A 21,643-nucleotide genomic window follows, 5' to 3' on the forward strand; every position below is an offset into this window, starting at 1 on the left:
TGTGTGTGTGTGTGTGTGTGGATGTATTGCTGCTATCTTCTGTTTCAGGATCTTACAAAGCTTCAAACGGCATGTCGACTATTAAATTAGTCGTCGACGATTTTGATAGCTGACGTAATCATGTAATCATGACTCGTGGACTAATCGTGGCAGCCCTAAACAAGACTCATAAAAGAATTTAGAATGAGCCAAACCATTTAAGTAGTTGGCTGCAAAACCCAAAAGATGAGCAGTCAATCTCTCTGGTGTGAATGACACTTTTAACATTAAATAAAGTATTTTAATCTGTGTTTAAGGATGATTGGCGCTTTGTCAAGAGCTTTGCACATGATTAAGATAAACTTTCACTGTCTCTAAATCTTTGAGACCCAGCTGAACTAAACCGATTCTATTAAAATTAAGACCTGAGGCAACAGTTTTACATCTTTAGATAAATGCTGCTGACTGCCTGTGCTACCCCTCAGCCTTCAGTGACTCAGTTATTGATTTCAAAATCCAACTTTGCAGAAAACATAACCGCTGACTGAGGTCGCGGTCACTGAGATAAGAACTCGTCCAAGGTTGGTAGTAGCTACACCTATACTATTGATTTCAAAATTCTAGCTGACTTCCTTCTGGAGTTATCGCATTCACAAGATTTTCCAAAAAGTTGAACTTAGACCTCTGACCTTTAGATCAAGGTCACTGAGCTTTGTCACCTCATTCTCAAGTTATCGCAGTCGGAAACTTCGGCGTCCACACTGCCCCCACACTCGGACACCAGCCCAGCAGGGTGACAGCAATATTCAGCCTTTTACAACTGAGGGGTAAAAAACTGTAGTTGACTGCTTACTAACAGAGCCAACAGATTTATTTCACGCCATCTCTTCCACCTTCTCACTTGGTGTTACACAACACATACTTGACATGTTGTATTGGCAACGTCATTGAGGGAAATGTGTGTGAAGCTGTAGTAACAGGCCTAAAGGCATTAATATATTAATTACAGATTTTATGAAACTACATTATGTCGCCAGGCTTTGCCAACTATTCTATATTGTGTTTTATTTATTGTGTTTTCCAAACTGTGGTGCTTTCCAGAAGGTGTTAGTTTTAGTCGTTTTTATAGTATTGCTTGGCTATTTTTCCTGTTGTGTTACATTTACTTTTGTACGGTGTTGTATTTTGTATGCTGGGTCACCACACAAAAAATGACTTTGTCTGATGATATTAAAGTCACAGTAAAAGGGTCATGTGATCCTGGGTAGAGAAGCTTTGATTGGGCTCTGATCTAGATGTTAGTGATGTGCGGATCAATCCTGAAATATCGATTCCTCCGATACCAGTCATTTATGTTCTAGAATCGATTCTCACATTAAAATATCGATATTTTTTAGTAATTTAGGGTAAATTTGTAGTTTATCATTAACAGCAACACAGTGGAAAGAAACTATAACATTCGGATTGTCTACATTCAAAGGAACTACTTCCTCTTCCGCCTTTCATAGTCATGTGCGAAATACGGCTGTATAAATGTCTCGCAGCCCCTTGGCGTGCGCACTCACAACAATGGCTGAGCGTAATTGTGCGGACGTATTTTACCTCCACAAACAGCTGAGACATGGTTTGCAATACATGTGGCAAAAAAGTGCTCCAACAGTGAGGTGTGGTGGCTATACTTTCCCAACCTTGAGACCTCAGAATTAGGGAGACATTCAAAAGGGCTGTTGGGGGGGTGATAAATACATTTTACAGGGTTTATTTATCGGATAAAATACGTTAAATGTCACCGTTATTATTAGCCGGCCCGGAAACAGCGGGGGTGTCGAAATTCAGAGGCTGCTTCCACCTGAGGACCCGCCCTTCGCGGTCTAAAGAAAGCCGGGTAGTACGTCATGAGTTCCCTCGGTGGAGTGAAACTGCCGTCTGCTCCTTGCTATCTAAAATATAACCGGGCGCTGGCGTAAACTCTCGACCGTCTCACACTTTGTTTAATTAGTTTTCTGTTTGATGTTTATTCAGCTGTGTGAAAACCCCGGAGGAACCCTCCCGAGGGATTAATAAAGTTAAATTTAATTTAATCTAATCTAATAACTTTAATCTCAGCCAAACCGATTTACTCACGAACAAATAAAACACTGAAAAAGCCAAACAATAACATTTTTAAGTTATCAAAGTGACTTATATATCATGTTTAACCCGAGTGGTGAAAGATCGCGGGGGTTTGAAGACGATGTGTCGATCGGCTCAGATATTTGAAGTTTACACAGCTACATTCTCACCTGAAAATATGTTAAAAGTTTTGTTTTTGTTTTTTGCGACCCAGAAAGAGAAATAAGAGTAATATTAAAACTAAGTTGCTGCCGCCATTGTTGTAAACTGGAATTGGCTGGGCCGTGCTATGAATTCTGCAATATGGTTTTTCAATTTTGTTGTCCAGGTGGAAATTTGGGAGAATGGTGGCTCCGGGATTCTCCCGGAAAAATCGGGAGGGTTGGCATGTATGGTTGTGGCAACATCACTAACCTTGGGCCCGTTCTTCGAACCTCGCTAAGTAGGTTAGCCGGATTAGATTGTTGACGATTTCGCGTGATCTTGGATCGTTCGGTTCCCCGAAGCTCATCCGGGACTTGCTGTCATAGCAACAGAGCCGTAAGCGTAAACCTGCTCGGGAGCAGGTTTACTTTATGTAAACAGGATTAGATCGCGGCCACGCAGGTATGTCCGCTTCATTTATACGAAAGCAACAGCGATATTTTTCCACTGTTTCACCATAAATAAATATTATCAATGTAACTAAAGATAATGCAGCACTTGATCCTTTTATTGATGTCACACAGATACATACAGGTCATTTCCTAAAAAAGGGAAATGTACTATTAACATTCTATTACATGTATGTGATTATTACAGATGTAATTCATATTTCAGAGTAGTAATTGTAAATTACTTCGTGTAATCAAGATGAGAGACCACGGCTATAAAAGCGAAGGTGGATTTGGGAAGTCTGTCGCAGCCATGTCCTGTCCGTATACGCGACCAACCCATTGCGGAAGGTGCAAGATTGATAAGGAGAGTCCTCAGAATTCAGCGTATATTGCGGGACAGACAGGATCCTTTAGCTCAGCGCGACAGTGTGCTCATTGAGAGATATCGATATTCCCGTGAGGGTATTATTTACTTAACCAACTTGTTGACGAGGGGGTGCAGGACCACCACCTGTCTTTTTTTCCTCTGCCCTTTTCTTGGTTGCTGTTATGAACAAACTAACAGAGTATTACAGGCCAGTATTACCTTGCCAAGAGACGCAAAGCAATCTAAGAGATAAATATTACCATTCTGTAGAATACTCCTGTATTCCACTTTTACTTGTTCCCATGTTCTTGTGGGTCCTGTTGTGGCTACAACCGTAGCTGCCTCCACCAGTGTGTGAATGTGGGAGTGAATGAATAGTGGTATCGTAAAGCGCTTTGGGTGCCTTGGAAAGCGCTATATAAACCCAATCCATTATTATTATTATTATTAAATTACCTACGAGTTTGATTTGTCAGCAACTTTCTGCCAGCCCTCTCTCCTTGCTTTTGCAGCCTTTGCAGTGTTCTCTTGCGTTTTAATTAAACTCTGAAACTCCTGAAATCCCTCACTCATGAGTTCTTGCTCTGCTGCCGGAAAATACCGAGCACGCCCCTTGGACATTTTCGCCGACCAATCAGCGGGTTGCCGATCAATGTTTCTACTATCGATGCGTAGCCCCTTTTACGACACCCAGTGATGTCACATTCCTGCGTCCAGCTGTAGTAATCGTCAACAGCAGGTGTGTTCGGGGAACCGGATTAGCGAGCTCACGGTTAGCGCGATGATTTGATCTTGGATGTGTCATTTGATCTTGGATGTAGTAAGCGACGTACGAAGAACGGGCCCCTTGTCAAACACCTCAGAGTAAATCATATCACAGAATATGAGGCGCGTATGTTGAGACGAACTGAAGAGGAGAGAGGGACAGGTGCTGCTAGGGCGAGACAGACCTCTCTCATGGAGTCCTTTAGTGCTGCAGGCAGGCAAGGTGTTCAAATAGCGCACAACTTCAGTTTTTTTTATTTCTACATGATAATTCTGCATTATTAAGTGATAAGAACAAGTAATCTGATATCCTGTAATCATTATGATGCTATAATTTGAGATACAATAAATAAAATACGTTTTTGTATAAAGTATCGGTATCGGATCAGTATCGTCGATACCACCCTGAATATTACTTGGTATTGGATCGGAAAGGAAATCAGTGGTATCGCACATCACTACTAGATGTGAGGCAAGACAGCCGGAGGAGGGAGACAGTGACCGCAGAGATGGAACTGCCTCTTAGCTCCTAACTTTCCTTCACACCCAGAATATGCTCGTGCACACGTGCTCATACACAAACACAGAGTTCATTATTGCCGTGCATTCACTCCCATCCTTCCTGCTACTGCCTTGAAGTGATTAGCAAAACAATGACACAATCTGCAAAATGTTTTTCCCACAGAAAAGCTTGTGCTCAATAAACTGCCATATCATCTACTGCACTAAAGAACCTCATGATTGAGCTTCCTCTTCACAGCCTCTTTCCCATCCTGCTTCGTGTTCTCCTGACTCCCAGCAGGGTACTGCAGTAACTGGAATTATGTGTTTGTGTGATGTTGTTGCTGTTGTGAGCCCCAGGCTTTTTTCTCTGATCAAGAAGGGGCCTCATGTCTGGGCCTTAATGCTTGCCTAGCAGTATGACTAATGCATCGTGTCCCTAGTACCAACCATATGGAATTTAGATAAACTGGACTAAGAGCTCCTTCTGATAAGACTAGTGTAAAAATAAGCTATAGAAATAAGAATGGAAAAAATAAGACATTAAGATTCTATGTCACGTTTTCTGTGTAGCTCTTGAATTGATATTACAACCTTCTTTTGATGTTTGTTATTGTTTACTCTTGTTATTGTTTAATCAACTGACCAGAAGAAGACCTGGCCTTATCCCAGAAGGCATATTAATCATAAATATCTCTTCCGGCTATATAATGGTAGGTTATTTCTGCACAGAGTAACCTTATTTCTGATTAGAATCAGTTGAGGAATCTCGGCACAAGACAGAAGGCCACACAGGCCTTCCCATGTGCACGGTTTGATTGTTCTCCTGTCATCCTGAATCACTTTGGAATGCTTCACAGCCACATATCTATGTTTGCTGCTCTCAGTATCAGAACCAAATGATTATGTCATCCCCTGACACAATTCTGCCTTAAAGGAAAACCACTTTTCTACTCTAGCTGAGTATTCAAAGCCCTTTTTACTACAAGTACCGTTCAACTATATATTTTCTGTGTTTTTCCTATACCCAAGCAGCCTGGCTAACATTTGTGCACACACAGTGATCAGCACATTGGGGTTCAGTGTCTTGACCAAGGATATTTTGACATGCTGGAGCAGCTAGGAAGTGAACCTCCAATGCATTTATCTATTGTTTGAATCTTTTATATTGTCATTAATTAATGTTTCATTTAGCTTAGACTAAATCAAACATGCAGATTCATGCGCTGTGGTGACCCCTTGGTAAGCTGAAAGTAAGTGTAGGAAAACAGCCCTCGACTCCCTTAATGCATGATGTCCATAAACACTTTGCTAATGAGATGTGATTGCAATTGCTAGTTTCAAACCTGAAATACAATATAGGGTTAATTTTATTAAATAAGGGTCCCTAATGAAGCCAAAAAGCACAATAAAGGAGGGCATGCTTTAAGACAATCCTAACTTGTAAGTGAATAGTTGCGTTCTTTAAGCATTGCAAGCTTCTCTGTTTGTCAGCCAGATCCCCTGTTTGATTGTGGCGCAAGGTGACGGCTCAAATCTTCACAAAGTGATTCACTAAGTGACATCACGGTGGCTATGTCCGTGTTTTTATACAGTCTGTGAAAGCACTGAAGTACTCAATTTTCAAACTCGAGATCAGCGTTCATATCCAAAGACTCGTCTGTAGTTAGGTTTGCAGTTGTATATATTCAAGACAAGATTGTACCTCCAACGGCACCGAGTGTACACATCAGAACAGAAGCCCCTAAAATTGCTTGATTGCCTGCTTACCTCCACTCCTTGACTGAGTTTAAACACAGTGCTTACAATTTCAGGCTGCAGGACATTTTGACTTTAGTTTACCTCTTTTTCACACTGGACTTGGATGAAACTGGCTTTAAATATTTTGTTGCCTATAACTAAAGTGAGCTGCAGAAAACAATGAAGCTGAATTCTTTTGATTTTTTAAAGACTTGTATTTCTCTGTATTTCTCTGTCTGGAACGACTCTTACTCTTGTTTTCTTAATTTGTGAATAAGTGTAATGTGTCATTTATTATGTAGATGTCTGTCTCAATTGTTGTGTATGCCTTTTTGCACACGGGTCTCAATCTCAGTGAGACTGAGATCTGTTTAAGTAAAGAATTTAATAATAATAATAATAATAATAATAACCCTTCCAGTTCTGCAGTTGTTGTTTCCTGATGATAAACACAAGCAGTGATGTAGCCCTATGAGAATGCTGTGGATTGTCTGTGTCTGTGGGTTTTAGTAGTGAATCAGATGTAACATGCTGTTACTGATCTGTCGCAATCCATCAAAGTGATAAACACACCCCGACCTATACCCCCACCTTTCTTTCTGACCGAGCAGACTGAAAACATTTCCAACCTGAATCGGACACATTTGCTAAAACTACACAGTTCACCAAGCGAGGCGTGGCTGTTGGACTTGCAGCAATGTCTGCTATTTGAATGTCACCAAGTCTCCAGAGAGGGAAAGAAAAGGATCTTTGCTTTCAGCCATTGCTATTGTCATGACAACTGCTTTAAATGCCTCATCTGTGATTGATGTTTCACTGCTTCTTTCTACCTTGCCTCTTGTCATGTCAGAGAAGTTCAGTCATTCCTGCACATTGTGTATTCCTGTGAGAGATGTGCAGCCGAGCACAGCGGCATGTGATACATACAAAGCATATTCAGCATTTCTGTTATCAGCTGAGTGATAGTACAGCTTTTTATTTTGTTGTTAAGCAATTTACCTGCCTCCCCCTGCCTATTTCCAGCCTTCTGTGACTGTCTTCACTCCCCCCTTTCCCACTCTGTGATTGGGGCATATATCTTCCACAATGCTACACAACTTCACTCTTGCTCTACTCTTTAATGGAAGGTGTCACTGAGAAGCAGTCACCTCATTCCTGCTAAAACCAGCGTTTCCTCACCTGCTTTCTTGAAAGCTTTTAACCCGACTCGACGAGAAAAGGGCCAGCACACAAGAAAGGTGTGGAACCATTTCTACCCAGGCTTACTCTGTTGTGTCATTCTGATTCCTTTACCTTGATAATCTTTTGTTTAGCAGGTTACAAGATGTGACCAGCTGGTTGGACGGATTATACATAGGTAACTCTTTTTTTTCCCGAACCACTGCAGTCAGGGTTCAATCGCAAATCAAAGTATAGCTGGCTCAGTTATGCATTTGTCAGAAATGCAACTTAAAACCGATGCATTTCAACTGGGAAGTAAAGCTTTGCAGTCATCGGTGCTGGTTGCCTATGGCACTTGTGAAGAGTCAATGGAAACATACATCTTTTCCATTTTTCTGAACACTGTTCCTTGACCTAGAGTTTCAAAATGCCATGGGAAGAAAACAAGTTCATAAAAACTTTGGAAAAGACAAAAACATTGCCAAGACAGTCCAAGTGCATTACACAGCCAGAAGGGAATTACTCAGTGTCTTTTGTAATGAATACTCCTGTGCAGTCTATATTCAGTAAGATACCTATAAGAAAAAACAAAGGGACTGCAAACAAAGTGTTAATCACCTACATCACTTCTATTTTATTTATATAGCGCAATCACATGACCCCGTATGAACAAGCACTTGGCGAAAGTGAGAATAAAAAACTCCCTATTAACAGGAAGAATCCTCCAGCAGAGCCAGGCTCAGGGAGCTGTTAGGAGTGAGTAGAAAGAGTAGAGCAAAGACAGAAAAGAAGGCGACCTATAGTAGGGAGAGGCATGTACTGTAATGAAAAAGTATTTCGGAGTATTTTTTATTTTTTTTGCATAATTATTCTAACATTTTATTTTCAAAAAGGATCAGGCAAAAGAGGATTTTTATAGAATACTGTTAAATGTTACTATATCATTAGAATCAGACTACTTTCATAATCCCTTAGGAAATTATGTCCATATGTTCGGACAAGATCGAGTGGGATCAAAACAGTGAGTGGGTCATTTACATTTGAAAGAAGCAAATTGAGTCTACTAATAAATTAAATGCTATATTTAAGTTCTGTGAAATCTACAGAAGGTTTTCTAGTTTTTCCTTGATGCAGCGCTCTCTCACTGTAGCCACATTAACTGAGATTAAGGTCTGTACTTGCACAGTCGTTTCACTGTAACCAGCCCTCATATTGACCAGCAGGCCAATCCTCTGTCAGCACCTCAGTGACCTGATGTTGACTACATAGACAGGATCTAGTCCTTTAAACATTTCTAGTCTATTTGCATGAATATAAATTAAGTGGAGAATTTGTGGTGCGATGTGTAGCAGCAGTTATATCACCAGTCAGCTGTACGTGAGCCATCTCAACTGCTGCTGAGCTTGAATGAGTGGCACACTAATTCAGTGTGTGTGTGTGTGTGTGTGTAAGGAGTGGGTAGGAGATTTAACTGTGTGGTAGTCGCTGTGTACCTAAGCTTTCTGCTTTCCTGTTCCCCCCAGACCAGACACAGAGGTCCCCAGCTCCGTCATGATTCACAGACGCCACCATCACTCGTGAGTAATTATTTGAATGTTGTACATATGGGAATTTTATGCCCATGTGCTGAAGTGTTAAAGCTGTGAAGCAAAAAACATCCAATCAAGAGAAGGGAAAATGTGTGCTTGGAATGCTAAGTCCTAGCAATTGATCTAGTTTCTTATTTCTTCATATGAAGGAAGAAATAAGGAGGAAACACACAGTGCACTTTTTACTGTATGCATGCTGATCTGTGCATATGTTGTGTGTGCATGTTGTCAGCAACAAAAACAACCAGCGCTGCTCCTGGAGGCTAAAAAGTGGCTTCAACATTTTTCTGCTGCACTACAGAAGTAAAGCTGGACTTTATTTACGTAGCGCTGATGATGTCACACCAGAAGAGCTATTTTTAGAAAATGGTCTGAGGAAAACTGGTGGGGGTTTTCTTCCTCTCCTTCTTCTTTCCTGCACATTTCCTGGAACATTATTACTATTCAGAGCCCTTCACATGTGCATGTTCTTCCCTCAGCGCGTTTAATCTCATTGTTTTGGTCAATTTAGAGAATCTATGAGCCACTGATTGCTTTCACAAAGCAAAGTTTGTCAGGCAACAAACACACACACACACACAGTCAACTTACTGTACAGAAGAATTTCCAGTGTGGTTTCATAATTACATGATACGTGTTGTTTATCATTTAAAGTGAGCGACTGCATATTAGTCTCAGTGCTAGCAGCCAGCAGGCATGATGGGAGATGCGGTGGGGTGGTGTTGACCTCCTGTTATTCCCACTACCCATCTGCCTACAAATCTCATCTGTTAGTCCCATGATCTTCATTAGGCGTTTTGTTTTCTCCGACATCCAGGGAGTCACATAAAAGTCATCATTTCTGCCTCACTAGTGCTGGATTGCATAAGAAAGAAGGAGCTTCCATCTGTTCCACCCAGGGCTGGCTTGCCTGCACTGAGCAGACTTTTCATCTTATTATCACACCAAAGCTGCCTCCCCCCTCCCACTAGAGCAAGGCACAGCAGCAAAGCTGTTCGTCTGTGATGGATGATCATGTGACCTGACCAAGCTCAAGGTCACTAGATTTCCTGAAGTTCCCCAGCTAAACATACCCTTCACGTGTCCAGCTGAGAAACATGGGCTTTCTTGTCTGCTTTAGTGTTAGAGAATAAGTAAACCTACTTCCATGACCTTACATGCACTAAGTAGATGCAGGTGTGAAAAAGCTGATGGCTCTATTATAATGAAGTCCATCTGTGTAATACACTGCTGGCCTGAATTACCTTAAAAATGGAAGGCCACGCTGAGTGCTCAGCATATTCAACTTGAAGTATAATGATGGATGGGACATTAGAGTGCCAAGCAGAAAGCACCAGGTGCTGAAAAATGAAGCTCATGGAGAAGTGCCAAAAACTGCAGTACTACTCCTGGCCACTTGAGGTTGACTCCAGTGAGCCACTCCTTATACTTTCCCAATGACCAACAACTATCAAATTTAAATGATAAACAAAGAATAGATTAGGTGGCTATGCCTAATCCATTATAGTACATTCATGGTGGGAATATTTTTGACTGACAGATGGCCTGACATAGGCTGCTGTAGTCCTTGTTAGGCAAAGATACACAGTACTGTTGTGAAGCCTTGAACTGAGTATGATTTTACTTGGTGTTTTGAAGGTGGATGTGAAAACCAATGATTGGACTTGACTTTGAAACAGCAGCCATCTCATCCTCACTGGCTATCGATCTGTAAAGGATAATTAATATAATAGAGTAAGAAAGTGGATAATTGCCGACATTCTTACTTTATCAGTGACTATAGTTTACACACTTTTACTTTTACTCTCAGGATTAAATTTGGGATTAAAATAGGAATTTAGCCAATAAAGTCATCATCAGTCATAGAGCAAAGGAAAAAAAACTATTTTAATTAGATTTATTATATTTTCGACATAATTCTTTTCATTTTTCAATGGGATGGTACAGGCAGTGCCACTGCAACTGCTGATGTTGCACTTACATTCAAATAATGCATTAAAAATTATCATAAAAGACCTTGTTTAAAGAGTTACTAAGAATCCCATTTGCAATTTGCACCTGTGATTTATGAATTTCAAATCAGCTTAAGTTTTTCAAGCAGAAAGAGGATCTAGTAGTGGATCCTAGAAAACTGATTCTGTTCATCTGGTTGTAGCATTTTCTGAGTTCCCTCTGAAAATGCTACAACCAGATGAACAGAATCAGTTTTATGTCACTCATACAAGTCACTTTTTCAATCTCAATTGACTGCAGGTTTGCCTAACCTTATAAATTGTACAGTTTAACAAGACCATTTAAGGAGACACTTGGTGTCATTTTGAACAGAAAACCTTTTTTACAGGAAGAATCCGCGAGCAGAACCAGGGTCAGGGAGGGTTCTGCCGCAGGTCATCCAGGCCTTTATGTCTTTAAGATTGGTGTGTGTCATCTGTCCTCTTGGATAGATAAACCATGGTATCATCTACATAGCAATGAAAATGTATATTGCCTTAGGAAATCTTTTTACATTTTTACGTAATGTAAAAAGAAGTGGTCCCAGCACAGAATCTTTTGGAACTAATTTTGTGAAAAAGACTCCCCATTTACATGAACAAATTGGATGGGAATTGATAAGAATTTAGCGATTCCGATTCCATTATCGATATCACTTATTGATTCGATTCCTTATCAATTCTCGTTGGTTTCTCATTGGCTCCACTTTGAGAGTCACCATCATCTCTAAGCAGTGTATCAAAGACATTAAATTAGTGCAAATTAATTACATGTTGTGTGGTCAAAAGTTTGTGGATGCTGGATGTATTTCCCCTTGCCTGTGATCAGCATTGGGATCATTACGCATATTACACAGAACACTTTTCTTAAAAGTAATGCATTACATTACTTAATTATTCCCAGGGGAAAATAACTTGTTGTAATACGTTACTTTCATGTTACTCTTCCAAACAACTTAAAAGGCACTGTCTGATAATTACCATTCAACAGTATAAACCTATAGGATACAGTCCTACACACCAACACAAATCCCTACCCTAAGGAGGATGCACATATGATCTTTCTATTAGTAGTACACAGAGCAGGCAAAGAAAAAAAAATAGCACAAAGGGGCTTTAAAGGGATCGCCACAGTGATTCTACGAAAGAAACACGAACAGCTAGAAACAGAGGCCGCAGCCTTACTGCTCATCAGTTTGTTCAAGTTCAGAGTCTGGCTGATGGGCTCGGTTCAGCATTCACTCAGCTTTAATATCACTCTAAGTTCATGGCTGGGTTCTTGCTGTATATGCAGATGCTTGCAAAGAGCCAAAGTTGCATGAGCAGCACTTTACCATTGCATTCTCATTGTTTTGCGCAGTTAAAAAGTAATGTCCATATCGACAGTGTAGACTGTTTCCTTCTCTGACACAAAAACTGAAATCAGCTGTAGGGCAAGGAATTGGACTGCTCAGATTCCCATCCCTACTGGAGTCTATGAAATAGATATGATTCAAACTACAGTGGCAAAATTCATTTGATACCAAAGGTACGTTCTAATCTCTCTGGTAAAATCTTGTGGTTAATGGTACTAAATGCAGCACTGACTTCTAACTAGACAAGCACAGTAACCATTAATAAAAATTCATCATATTTATGGTTTAAGTATTAAATACTATTTGAGCAGTCTGACAGAAATAGGGTCTAAAAGGTACATATATAAATGTTTTGGGGTTTTTTTTGTTACAATTTTATTGTGAAGCAATTCATGAAGTCATTACTAGCTAAAGTTAGGGGAATCCTCAAATCAACAGACCTAGGCTAGAGTGCTGAGAAGAAATCTGGGATTATTCTTGCTGTCGTCTTTCAGTGAGGAATTCTACGATCGTCTTGCTTCAGGGAAGGATTGTTTTTATAGAGCAAAGACCTGTTTTCTGGGCCAATCAAATCTTAAATACTGATTGCTTTACCGTAGAATATTAGCATTGTGGCGAGGAAGACACTGACATCGCTCTGTGAGGACAACATTATCATCCTTCCGGCAGAAGAGGGTAGATGCATGCTATTACTAGACCAGACAGACTGTCATGAGAAAATGTTCTCTTTTTAGTGACAAAAGTTCTTATGAGCCCTCGAAATGAGAACCTGGTGGCGAATACAGGAAAAGGGTAATAGATTAGATTAGTTTGTAAGAGATTGTAGGGTGACCCCACCCATGACAACATGACCACGCTCAACATCGACCACGTGTGTCTGTTCTTAGAACTGCAATAACATATTTCAAGTTGCTCCCTGATGCACCCATCAGAGTTTGAAAGTGTGTGAATGTTAGATATAAAGCACTTATATAGAAAAACCCTAGAAAAAGGTGCTTGTGTGAATGAGGCAAGCATGTCTTACTGAAAACTGATTGCAAGTCCGTTTTTTTCAGTTATGCCACATCACCATAGAAGTGGATCGCCTAAACTGGCTGCTGTTTTCTTTACCATTACCAATTGTGCTTGTGTTTTTATGGCTCTGCAAAGCCAAAATATCACCTGTGAAAGGAGTTCTTTCTTTTGGAGTTTCGTACTATGAGTGATGCTTTTTACAGGACACTTTTTAATCTATTCTTAATGTAAAAGATTGATTACTGCATTATAGAAATTACACTCGTCTGCCCATCTATGTACTGTAGCATACTTAGGTCATATTATTTTTCCTTACAATAATCAAATCAAGCAGGTAGAGCTGCAACACAGGGTTTTAAATTAATTGGTCTTTACCAGAATGTTCAGCATTTCTCCACAGAGCTTTCAGCAGGATCTTTGGGCATCGGTATTGTTCCCTATTTCCATTTATTGCAAAGGTAAATCTATCCACAGGTCTATAATGATGGACCACTGAAATATTTAAGGAGCCAGTGGTTAAACTTTAATGTGTGTCTCAGTGTTGCAGCTTTACATCTTGAAAGTTAGCTGTAGCTGTGTCGCATGGCCTTTTTGCATTACTTCAAACAGTTTAGGAATATGGCTAAATGATAAGGTAGTAAAGTAATCCTAAGCAGTACTGTCTTCCAGGTCCCTTTCTGCCTGTTGTTTTAGGCAGTGAGCATTTATGACTTGGTTTTGATACCCTCACTGTATTGTAGAGGAAAAGCTGTGTGTATCTACGTAATGTGCAGCAGTGTTGCTGTTGGCCATAGTGATATAAGAACTGGAAATTGTCCGATGGTGCATCAAACCAGACACTTCAGCTAATTAAGCATAACTTCATATATGTATTGTCATCATGCATAGAGAAGCTATAAATGGATTTGATATTTTACTGGTTCTCTGGTCACGGGTGTTTGTGCCAAACTGATGTAATTGTAAAGTCTCTCTCGTGGCAGTGCTGTGGACTATTAGAGATCAAAGACTTACTCTGTCATAAATCTGCATTGAGTAAATTTAACCCACTAGATACACTGCACTGTAAGAGTTGTTTATGCTTAAAATGCAAAATTAGGTAACCTTGACTCAAGAGTGCCAAGTTTTGCTAACCTATTTTGAGTCTGTCAAAGATACGTTGCATGAACTGAACTGTAGGAGGTTGTCATGGTTATGTGATTGCAGTCAGGCTGGAGCTGTCATTTTTATGTCATTTAAAATGATGGGTAGAGATGTTTATCTCAGCTCACTGTCATACACAGACCAGGCTCCTATAACATGGCTGTTATACAGGCAGCCTTTAAGCATTATAACTGTGTGTGTGAGAGTATGTGTGTCTGTAATACAGTTTGTAAAAGTTATTACTATGCAGCCAGGTAACTTCTTCTTTTTTGACGGGGCTCCTACACAAACACAAAGCAGAAGAGGAAGCATCGCCAAATATGTTTCCAAACCAACTTCCTTCTAAGCCAAAGACTAGAAAATATGATGAAGAATATCTTGCCTTTGGCTTTACCTGCACAACGGTGGAGCCAAGGTGTCATGGTCCTGCGACCATGACTCAGTGACTTTATGTTTATGTACTTATTGTTATTACTTTCATTATTATTCATGGCTGTTTTGGGATGGTTTGTGTTTGGGATTTTAGACACTGGGTTCTGGGTTTGTGCTCCCTCTGTTGGTCCCTGGTGTTAGTGTTCCCCTGTCTCGTCAGGTTAATCAGGTCCAGCTGTTTCCCCCATCTGTGTGTGATTTCCCAGTGTCTCTTTGTGTATTTATAGCGTGTGATTTCCTCTGCTCCTCGTCGCGTCGTCTGTGTTCCTACCTGTGTTCATCCTCTGTGTTACCCTGCGTACTCTGCATCTACCCTGTGAAATCCTCTGCGTGCTCTCCCTGCTGTTCTCCCTTCGTGTTCAGGTTTGCCACTCCTTTGTGTAGTTTCACCCAGTTTAGTTCATCCGTAGTTCTGTTTTGCCATCTCCTCTTTATGTTTGTTATTATCAATAAATCACCCTCACACCTGAATGAGTGCTGCGCTTTGAGTCCTCCTTCCACTCTCCACACGGCCGCTGCCCCGGACCGTGACACAAGGTGGGTATCCCAGACAGAATTTGTTTCTCCTGCGTCGGGAGCACGCGCCGGGCTGTCCAAATCACAGACAAACAGTATCCGACAGTTGTTTATGTTTTTTAAACCCATTTTGCACAGAGAGGGATTTTTTGAAAAATGTATTGATAGCAATGTTGAATATTCTTACAGTAAAAAAAAAAAATACACGTTTACAGAAAGATTTTCTTGCAAAACAAATGGGGGCCTAGAAAAAAAATTGGGAGCCACTGTGTTAGACAGTTAGACTGCGAAGACAGCATTCATTGTCTGCAGTGAAGCACTGAAACTTTTTCTTTCAGGTGAGTTAAACAAACCAGTCCTCTGATATGAATGCAACGCACAGGCAGGAGATCTATGCCTTTTATGGTCATTTAGGCTCAAAAGCAGCCCTTTCAGCTCGAGGGAATCATTTGTATTTAGTTTTAAATAGAGGACCTTTGTCGTTATTACAGATTACAGTAATAAATTGGTGGTTAAGGTCAATTTAATTCAGTTCAATCCCAATTTAGCTTTTATAGCAAACCATAACATGAGTCATTTTGGGGCACTTTACATTTTGGGGTTAAGACTTTGTAGTGTTACAGAGAGAAGCAGCACTTGGCACAGTGGAGAGGATAAAGTCTCCATTAGCACTAAAAGAAGCAGAATTAGTTGTGGAGGTTTAAAGCAGAAAGAAAAAGAAAGAAATTTTAGAAATAACAGATATTTAACATTGAGCAAGCAGAGCATCAGTAGCTACAGATCCACATAAAGAGATATTTGCAGAAAGACACAAGCTGCACTTGGCACAGGCTTCTTGACAGGAGCCACAAGAAGCCAACCAATGAATAATATTTAACAACAAAAAATGGAGAACAAAAGCTGATAGAAGAGAGGAACTGAGCGTAACACATATCCCGCAGCATACATCGATTTTCTTAATTTTATCCAAATTAGGGCAGGGGCGCTGGAACATGGGGGCACGGGGGAAATGAGATAGCTGCGAGTCTCACCCTGAGCATGTTTGTAGTCCAGTGCAGAGGTCCTCCAGCAGTCTTGGCATAGAGTTATATAACTACAGGACTGTTTAAGGCCACCTAATCAAACTGCAGTCTTATACGTTTCTTAAGATTGAGTCTTAACACAATTTTGTGGAGGAGAGAGTGTCTGCATCCTCAACTCAAACTCAGAGCTGGTTCCACAGGAGAGGGCTCTGAGAGCTAAAGCCTCTAGCTGCTGTTTTTCTTACTGTGGAACATTTAGTATTAAGAGAAATCGTTCAATTATCAGTGTGACTGCTGGCATGGCCTATGTCTACTAACCAGCAGGAACCAGTCTACTAACCGGTAGATATCCTTTCATTGACCTGTGTGATCTATGTAGACTTGCAATGAACTTTCACACATGCTGAACCAATGTGTAGAGGTCTTTAGGCAAACTTTGTGGTTCTACAACATTTTACCTCATCGCTTACTCCTGTCCAAATAGCTCTAATATACAAATATCCCAACATATTACACAAAACTGCATGTAGATAAAGTTGAAATTCAGGTACCTTCTTATCAAACTGGCTTTGCTCTTTTCTCTGATGTGCCAGTATTAACGGTGTGCAACTACTGCAGTGTGTACTTATGCTCTAGATGGAGGATTTGGACAGAGAGATGGCCACAGGCAGGAATGATCATTCAGTGGTGCATTTGTGTAATCTCAGTCTTTCACTGTAAATGCTCCTGGGACTGCCCAGTACGTCATGGAGTGGAATGGGGGGGTTCTTAACTAAGATAACATCTGCCTGTCCAACACCAGCTTTAGAGAGTCCATCAGATCAGTTTATTGAGTCTCTTTCAACAGCATAAAATATGGTCAATAATTCTTTTTACCCTTTTTTCCTGCACCTTTGTATAACACTGTTTAAAATCAATGTGGAAAAGTACCCATGAACTTGACTTGCAGACATAAACGATTGCATAACATAATTGCACCAAATAACAACCGTTGCTGAGCTTTTATGGCAAACAGCTGCCATCGTTTAATCAGGAAGTCTTTTACAAGATCAATGCTGCACCCATCATTTTTTTCCATTATTTCCCTTTTAAAAAAATAAATGTACCACCACTGAAAAAATGGTTAGTGTGTCAGTTTAAAGTCATCCTCAAACAAAGCTATTGTGTCTATTTATAGCATTGGTAATTTGCAAAATTAAGGATCCCGGTTTCTTAAATAATAAACACTAATAGTTTTTTTAATTTTTTTAAATTTATTGAGTACAGCTCTCAAGTGCAACGTAATTTCATTGTATATTTCTTTTACAATGACAATAAACATTTTTCAGTTTTGAATGACTTAAGTAACAGAAAAGATGTTAAGAGGACTTCATGCTAGTCTTCATGATGTGTGATCCTGAGCAATCAGGAACATTAATGAAAAAACAGATCGCTCTCAGGAGCTCACTGATTTCCAGTGTTGTACTGTGATAGGATGCCACCTGCGCAACAAGTCCAGTCGTAAAACTTCCTCGCTACTAAATATTCCAAAGTCAGCTGTAGAGCAGGGCGATATGGCCAAAAACATTTATCACGATATATATTTGAAAATTTGCGATAACGATATAACTGACGATATAATTGATGCGAGACAAAATACAACTCCACAACATTACTAGCGCAAAAAGACAACCTTCCATTTATTTTCACTTAAATAAGAAGCTGGTTTTTATGTACATTAAAGCTTTATAAAAATGTAACAGTGCAAATGCTAATTCCTTGCTGAAAGTTTAACCAAAAGGCATTTCCAGTAGAAATGGGCTGACATATCCTGAGCATAACCATATATAATATCCACTGAAGTTAAAAAGAGGTGCTTTGCAACATTAAACTGCAGTGTGCAGTACGTATTTTTTGGACCATAAGGTGCACGGGATTATAAGGCACATTAAGCGAAACAAAGCAGTCAGATAAATCAAACTTTATTAAACTCCTTCTTCTTGCTTCCTCCACTTCTGTACCATTGATTCATTAATGTTGAATTCTCTGGCAGCTGCTCTATTCCCATGTTGTTGCAGTATATTAATGACTAACCTCGTATTGTGGATGGATTATCTCAGTTGTTCTCCTGACCGAAGTTTGGTCCGTTTACAGCATCCTGCCGTGCGATTGCATTTGTCTCTAACTATCAGGAACCTTCACGTTAACTTTTATAAGTGGAAAAGTGTTAGTGTTCGTCCTCCAGCTTCACTGTTTATGTTATGCTAACATAGCTGTGTCGCTAGCGATCACGTAGCACATCATTATATACCAGCTAGCCCAACTTCAGTAACCCTACAAACATCACTGCTGTTTAGTTTCCTATCTTCATTTATGTTGGAAGTGATAGCAGAGCTGTACGTTTGAATTTTTTCAGAAATCTCTCAGTCAGAACATGCTATATCATGCTTAGGTAACTAGCGAAACTAGCGAGCTAACTTCCGCTAGCTTCCTGCTAACTTCTAACTCCGTTAAATGTAATAAATTTTGTTTTAATGGATGCCTGGAAGTTAAACTTTATAGTTACACCTGGTAAAGCAGAAATGCTGATCGTTTTATTAAAGATGAAAGAATTTAGACAGTTTTTAACGCTCAGTGATGCTGCAGTGTTCGTTTGACCTGAAGAATACGGAGTTTAGGACCCAGATTACTCCCAGATTTAAGAGCATCTTAGTCCGACAAATACGACAATAACGACGGCCGCTTGCATGTTCTGCAAAAAAATGTGCTTTGTCGTGTATCTGACGGACAAACACCAAACCAGTTCCACATCACTGAAGTTGCACCATTTTTACAAACCAATTCTGGTTCATTTTTTTCACTCAACAATCGGCCATGTGCGTATGAAAACAAAGGCACTGCGCATGCGCGTTTTACTCATATTCTATCGTGATATTTCATTTTCCTATCGTTGCCTAACATTATACCGGTATTACCGTGAACGGTATAATATGGCCCAGCCCTAGTCAGCTGTATTATAACAAAGTGGAAGTGATTGGGAACAACAGTCACTCATTCAGGGATGACTCTGCTCTGATGTCTCCTTGGCACTTTCCAGGAGAACGTCACTCTTCTGACTGCATTGCCCCAAGTAAAAAAGACGGGGGGTTATTATGGTGTGGGGTTGTTTTTCAGGAGTTGGGCTTCGACCCTCAGTTCCAGTGAAATGAGCTCTTAATGCTTCAGCACACCAAGACATTATGGAATAATTCATGCTCCCAACTTTTGTGGGAACAATTTTGGGATGGGCCCTTTCTGTTCCAACATCTCTGCCCACTAGTGCACAAAGTAAGGTCCATAAAGACATGGATGATGTCTTTAGTGTGGAAGAACTTGACAACTAAATAGAACACATTTGGAATAAATGAGAGCAGAGATGACAAGACAGGCATTCATATTCCTATAAACACACTTCTAAACCTCGTGGAAAGCTTCCCCAGAAGAGCTGAAGCCATTATAGCTGCAAAGTGCGGGCCAGAATCATGTTAAACCCTATGGATTAAGCATAGGAGGCCACTCAGGTTCAGATTAGTGTGAAGGTAGATGAGTGAAAACTTTTGATAATATTAGTGTACACTCAGATGGAATATCAATGAATAACATGTTGAAATATAAATCTTAATGTTGGCCTTTTAACTTTACCTTTCAAATAAGGACGATAGTATACCTTTGCACTCTGGACAACCAGCTGCCTTTTGCAAGCTTTTGCATTCTAATGACAAAACACTCATGACAAAGCCGGTCGTCACTCCCTAAGGCTTCATCAGATCTGACCATTTGTGCTCCTCTTGCAAATATAGAAATCTTTATAAATACCAGCGTTAACTCCAAAAAGTCCATTAGAAGTTCCACCACACAAGGCTTGATTCTCACAGATTTCTAGCAGCTGACATGTATGTTCTATCTGAACTCTATGTAAAATAAATATGGGAAGGCAATGTTATCGGAGCATTTGTTGGTTTCTGAAAGAGGACTTATAAAGAACTTGACATTTTCTGGGCTAGACTGATAACATCTGATAACTGCCAAGTGGTTCTTGGTACAATATAGATTAGTAAAACAAGATCAATGCTGCACCCATCATGCTGACCATGCTGAGAAGAAATTTGTGAGAAAAGTAACCATTCAAAGGTCATTCTGAGCAGTCTTTAAAAGGCAATAATTAAATAGTACAAATTGATGAGTTTTTCGATATATATTTAACTAAAAACCTCTTAGCATGAATCTTACTGTAATAAACCTGATCTAATCCATTATATGTCTCTTTTTTTTTAAGTGTCACGCTTTTAAGATTTAACAAGTACAGTACAGTATTAAACTAATGACAGTGTGAATACAGGCACTGCTGACATTTTGCTTCACCTTTCATCTTGTTTGTGGCAATGCACTGACACACTTGCCACACACAAATACTTCAAAGACCGAGGCCCCAGTTCTACCTGCCTGAGGCAACAAAAACGCAGCGAGTCACGCCAGATGGTTACTTTATCTCTGCTCGGAACACAATTTCACAGCTCATTTTCATCCAAATCGATAAAAATGATGTGATCTGCAGCCTGATAGCAGCCTTAGCAGTGAATCTCAAATGACATGCTGAGACACCCTGGAATGCCTGTAGAGAATTCCAGGTCTAACATCGCATTTTATGGCAAACATACATTAATATTGTAATATAAATCTATAGATGATGCTATGAATTCATTGTTAATTTCTATATCACATTTTTACTCCCTCATTTTCCATTTAAAATAGAAAAAAAAAGAAAATCTTAAGTTTTCTTTTAAAAATTATTGCCCAAGTCCCCCAAGCTGTCAACGTGACATGACAACGACCTTAATTAACAGAAAAGAGTATTTCAAAATATCAACTCCCTTTAGCCACATTTAGTACTTAGTTCTATGTACTTTAAGCAACTGTGTGGCACGGGAAGCTGTAAAAACTCTACAGAGAAAGGTCTCATTCAGCTCAAAACCAGAAACCTCTTGCTGTAAGGCAGAGTGTGAACCACTGCATCACTGTGCTCGACTTGGCTGATGCTTGGTGCCAAAGGCTTAGGAGGCACGTGCAACTTTAAATTTAGATACCACAAAAGGTCTGCAAAAATCTACAAAAAAAGAACTAATCATGTGATCACTCACCATAAAGAGGACAAGCTGAAGAACAACAAAGAGACTCTTCTCCAGCTCTGTAGATGTGGCTCATGGACAGTCCAAAAAGTTAGCATCGCTCAGTGCAGCCCTCCAGGAACAGTGTGTGGGACCTTCCATCTGTCTTTGGCTGTCGTCCTGCTTGGCACCTACTTATCAGTCTTCCAGGACTGAACTGGTAATGTTTGGTTGAATGAC

The 21,643-nt window shown here is 40.0% G+C and overlaps 1 protein-coding gene across 2 annotated transcripts in view; it reads left to right on the forward strand.

Annotated features, from left to right (window-relative positions):
- iqsec1b (IQ motif and Sec7 domain ArfGEF 1b) overlaps positions 1 to 21,643 on the forward strand; it is a 267,271-nt gene that overhangs the window by 158,784 nt on the left and 86,844 nt on the right. For both annotated transcript variants that reach the window (XM_085352980.1, XM_085352981.1), the window contains one exon: positions 8,745 to 8,798. In XM_085352980.1, the coding sequence (XP_085209106.1) occupies positions 8,745 to 8,798 (54 nt within the window). The remainder of the gene's footprint in view (positions 1 to 8,744; positions 8,799 to 21,643) is intronic.

The sequence above is a fragment of the Diplotaxodon limnothrissa genome, linkage group LG5, assembly GCF_057381915.1.
Source record: "Diplotaxodon limnothrissa isolate DT_005_m linkage group LG5, D_limnothrissa_male_GT1.1, whole genome shotgun sequence".
In the NCBI taxonomy this organism is placed as follows: Eukaryota; Metazoa; Chordata; class Actinopteri; order Cichliformes; family Cichlidae; genus Diplotaxodon; species Diplotaxodon limnothrissa.